The sequence below is a fragment of the Astatotilapia calliptera genome, chromosome 6 (genome assembly GCF_900246225.1).
Source record: "Astatotilapia calliptera chromosome 6, fAstCal1.2, whole genome shotgun sequence".
NCBI lineage: Eukaryota > Metazoa > Chordata > Actinopteri > Cichliformes > Cichlidae > Astatotilapia > Astatotilapia calliptera.
The window spans coordinates 11135152-11139587 of NC_039307.1; the positions used below are offsets into that span (position 1 = coordinate 11135152).

The 4436-nt window shown below is 35.7% G+C and overlaps 1 protein-coding gene across 1 annotated transcript in view; it reads left to right on the top strand.

Moving 5' to 3' along the window:
• Positions 1-1761: 1761 nt before the first annotated feature.
• LOC113023406 (uncharacterized) overlaps positions 1762-4436 on the top strand; it is a 2966-nt gene continuing 291 nt past the window's right edge. Inside the window, exons 1-6 of the mRNA XM_026169407.1 lie at positions 1762-1832; positions 1958-2278; positions 3152-3268; positions 3348-3389; positions 3482-3630; positions 4325-4436. The exon at positions 4325-4436 is cut by the window's right edge and continues 171 nt beyond it. Coding sequence (XP_026025192.1) covers positions 1796-1832; positions 1958-2278; positions 3152-3268; positions 3348-3389; positions 3482-3630; positions 4325-4436 — 778 coding nt within the window. The 5' untranslated portion in view covers positions 1762-1795. The remainder of the gene's footprint in view (positions 1833-1957; positions 2279-3151; positions 3269-3347; positions 3390-3481; positions 3631-4324) is intronic.

Genomic DNA, 4436 nt, shown 5'->3' on the forward strand with positions numbered 1-4436 from the left:
AGAAGAACCCTGTATATAATCTAAAGAGGGTGCTAAACATCTTTGCTATGATTGAAGCGTTCCACTTTCTTCTGACAGCCTTTGTAAAATGTAGCCTTAAAACAACCATTTAATTTCTGCTTGTCTGTCAGTTCATGTCACTCATTGTACTTACTAGACCCTAAAGAAACTACACAGAAGAGTAAAGTGACTTTTGTAGGCAGATTTATTTGCACTGAGATAAAAAAAAAAAAAAAACCAGCTTCAGTGTAACATGCATGCAAGATCATACAGCATTTAACCAGTTGATCATTTTGTTATTGGATTATTCATAAGGAGTCAAAAAAATATTTTCTTTGGTGGCATTAAAACACATGTTCATTTTGTAAAGTGGCTTTGCTTTAATGTTTTAATATAACTGTTTTGTTTTATACGAGACGTGATTTTAGTATAGTGTTGTCTGTATGACATGTGTTTGCATATACATGCACACATGTATGTCTGCTAGAAAGTCTTGATTACTCGTTTTACAGGAAGGATGTTCTTGGTGATAGAAGTCAGGGGTAGACACTGACAGCTTATAAACCACAAAACCATAACTCTAAAACACAATGACTCTTATGAGTAAACTGCCAACTGTTGACCTGTCAGCCTTTGACTGAAAGGTTTGAGATAGCACCTAAAAATATTCAAAATATATCTGTACTAATGAAAACCTCAGTATTTGGCTGTTTGTAAAAGGAGTGTAATTACAGAAGAAGAAAAAAACATTTTGACAAACATTTCAAATTTCAAACCAGGACGATTGTTAACAGTTTAATATATATCTGTGAAATTGCTGTCTCAAAGAAAGCATTCAATTAAGTTTCCAAAATGTTAAACAATTGCTACAATTAAATTTATGATATTGTGTGAAATTATCCAACATGTCTGTAATAAAAAAAAAACAACGGAAAAAACGAAATCAAAAACTATTTTCATCTCCTCTCCTGCTCAGCCAGTGATTTTTCACTGCTTTTATTTGCATAAGGAATAGAGTATAATAGAGTATAATAGAGTATAAATATATATATATATATTGTTACGGCTGTGACCGTAATTGTGTGTGGATTTGAGTGTCTAGGTGCTCCTCCGGGATTGACGATTTGGCGTTGGTAATGTGTTGTTTTTGCGTGACTGTTATGTGTTTCCTACTTTACTTTGAAAGTCTGTGTCATCTTAGTGTGTTCAGTTTACATTTTCCCTGTCTCGTCAGTTCTGATTTGCCCCAGCTGTGTTTCCCTCCTGTTGTCCATTCCCTGATTGTTCCCTCCATGTATTTAAGCCCTGTGTGTCAGTTGTCATGGTCGTGATCTTTTCCCCCCCCCCCCCGTTGTAAATAGTTTGGCGCCTTGCGTTGTAAATAAATATCATTTTGCTTTAAAGAAAATAGTGGTCGTTTTGGGATGATTTTTGTGGAAACCCGTATTAGTTTTTTCTCGTGTGTTTTTTTTACCTTATTTTTATTTTCCTTATTTTTATTTTCCTTATCTTTGTTTTTCTACGTTGCACCCCGGTTGCCTAGGCCGGGGTGTAACAATATATATATATATATATATAGCTACTGACAATGTTCGTGAAACGGTAAAAAGAAACTGTCATAAACGAGGTTGTGGGTTGTGTAGGTGTCATTTCCTCCCTTTATGCCCACAAACCTTCAAAAGTCAGATTAACAGCAGACCTCCAGAAGCAGGTCTGGGTTGTAATGTGTAAATGTAGAGTCTAAGAGATCACTTAAATTAAAGAACTACGTACAAGTGTCAGTTTTTCAGCTACAATGAAGAAGACTTCTTTCCTCTACTGCCTTTTATATGGTAAGTGACTACACAAGTGTAGTAGTTTATGTCATTTAAATGTTTATTTTGATGTCTTGTATCTTATCACATCACTTATTATTATTACTACATGACTTATTACATTATTGCTTCAATTTCAACAGTTACATTGATTGATGGAGTCATAATCAATGTAGAGGAATTTGAAGGGAGAAGTGTGTCCTTCCAGTGCTCACACACATATGCATGGAGCAACAACAAGTATTTCTGCATAGATCCATGTAAAAGCACAGGAGACATACTGGTTACTGTAGAATCTGGACGAAGAGCAGAGTCAGGGAGGATTGCTCTGGTGGACTCTGGGGATGGATTCTTCACTGTGACCTTCAGCAATCTTCAGTTGTCAGACTCACAGAAATACTGGTGTGCAGTGGAGCGGACTGGTTTCGATACATATGCTGAGGTACACCTAACAGTAAAGAAAGGTAGGTATACATGAATACGCTTGATTTTATATTTGTATTTACATTCATGCAGGTACAATTCCCAGTTTGTGGGTTAATGCAACAAAATAAATTTAACAACAAAGTTTTGTACAATTTTACCCACTCATACTGCAGTATCATATTTCAATGTTTTGCTTTTATTACTACTTCTTCTACACAACAGTTATGAAAAAAATGGCTTTTTGATTTCAGAGAAATAAACATAAATTTATTACAGCTAAGGTTTTATTATATATGATACTTAGAATTGCATTTATAAATGTTTATAATCCTGTGGTACACAATAATTGTGGTAAATGGACCACTTCTTATATAACGCTTCTCAACCCGATCTCAACAATGATGGTCACCACCTATTTTTGTGAAAAAGAATTTCAGATTTGATTTGTCTGAACACATTAAACTTTGCCTCAGTGCATTTAAAATCAACTTTTACTCACAGAAGACGGTGGTATTTCTGGATCTTGTTCACATATGACTTCTTCTTTACAGGACAGAGCTTTAACCTGCACTTGTGGATTGCATTGTTAACTTTGTTCACAGACAATGATTTTGAGGCTCATGCAGTTAATTCCACAACAGAACCAATGCTGCTTTTAATTTAGTGCCAACTGAGGACCCAAACGTCATGGACATCCAGTACTGAGTATCAGGCTTATCTCTTATAAAGAGTTTTACATATTCTCTGAATCTCTTGATTATTGTCACACCGAGGAAACTGGCACAGGTTCACCCATATTGGTGAACCAGTGCCCAACATCCCAGCTTTTTTGGAAGTGGGGTTGTATATGTTCTGACAAAGGTAAGTACAAATAGTATAAATACCTTGTAAATAACCACTCTCTTAAACAGCTGTTGCAACCGAGACAACTGTCGTACTGGGAGTTGCCACATGGACAAATCAAAATACCAACACAACAAACTTCACAACCGGAACAGGAACCATGAAGCCTATAGAACTTTCAACAGGTATAAATACACATATCAGTCCTTATGAATGTGACTCACAGATAAACTTACATGAAGTAATACTTAATTCTTCCTACAGCCCTAAACTTCACAGCTGAAGAAGAACCTAAAATCAACAAAGGTAAAGTTTTGTTTGATATTAGCTTAGCTAATAGCTTATTGGCTTAAAGTGTTTACATGAACAAGATCTGATAATTGTCTTGTTTTCATCAGGTACCATCGTGTTTGCTACCGTTGGTGGTGTTGGTCTGATCTCCGTCTTGCTGCTGGCAGTATGTTTCCGGAAGTCCAGAAAAACCTCAAAACATAAACAATTAATTTGCTCCAAAGGTGTAGACCTCACCAGTGCAAACAAAAGAGAGGTATGAATCAGAAAACGGGGATCACTATGAAAGTAGTACACAAATATAAAGAGGCAATATAAACTGAAGCACAAAACCATGTTCATGTTTGTAGTTAAAGGAGTATAATGTGAGTAAATCCTTCTGTGTTATATCAAAACACAACTAACATGCTGTTAGATGAAAAAATACTCTTACCACCCTCATGCATTTCTTTTACATGTAATGGTAGAAAAATATTCTTTATACTGCCTCTATCCACAGATAAACCTGTGCAACAACATCACTGAAGGGTATCATTCAATATTTTAGATCTCATGTTTTATTTTTGGTAGAGTTTCTTTAGCTTCTGCAGTATGCACCGATTAGCCAAAAATCAGTGTTAGGAAATGACTGACCCTGTCCAATGAATTGTTAAAAACGAGCTTAAAACACTCTTTGAACACACTTCAATCTGTTTTCTTTGGGACTGAGCTTGTTTGACAGAGTTACAGCTCTGGGTACCTCATTAGGGTGAGGTACGTAGATCAGCTTTGCTTAGACTGGTTACTCTGTAACACAGATCCAGATAATTGTAAATGTATGGATACTCACAGAAATCCTTTTTTTTGTACTTAAATTAATAATCATTTAAAAATTGATTTTCTACACAAACCCAATAAATGCGGATCATATAAGAGCATGCTGATTTTTTTTCTTTTTCACTTGTCAACAGGGCAGCTGTGGTTATGATGACACTGACAAGACGAAAAAGGGTAGTAACAAGTCTCCTAAGAGTTCATTTGTCTCTGCTCACCAACAAAGAGCAGATCCTTTAACATCTGATG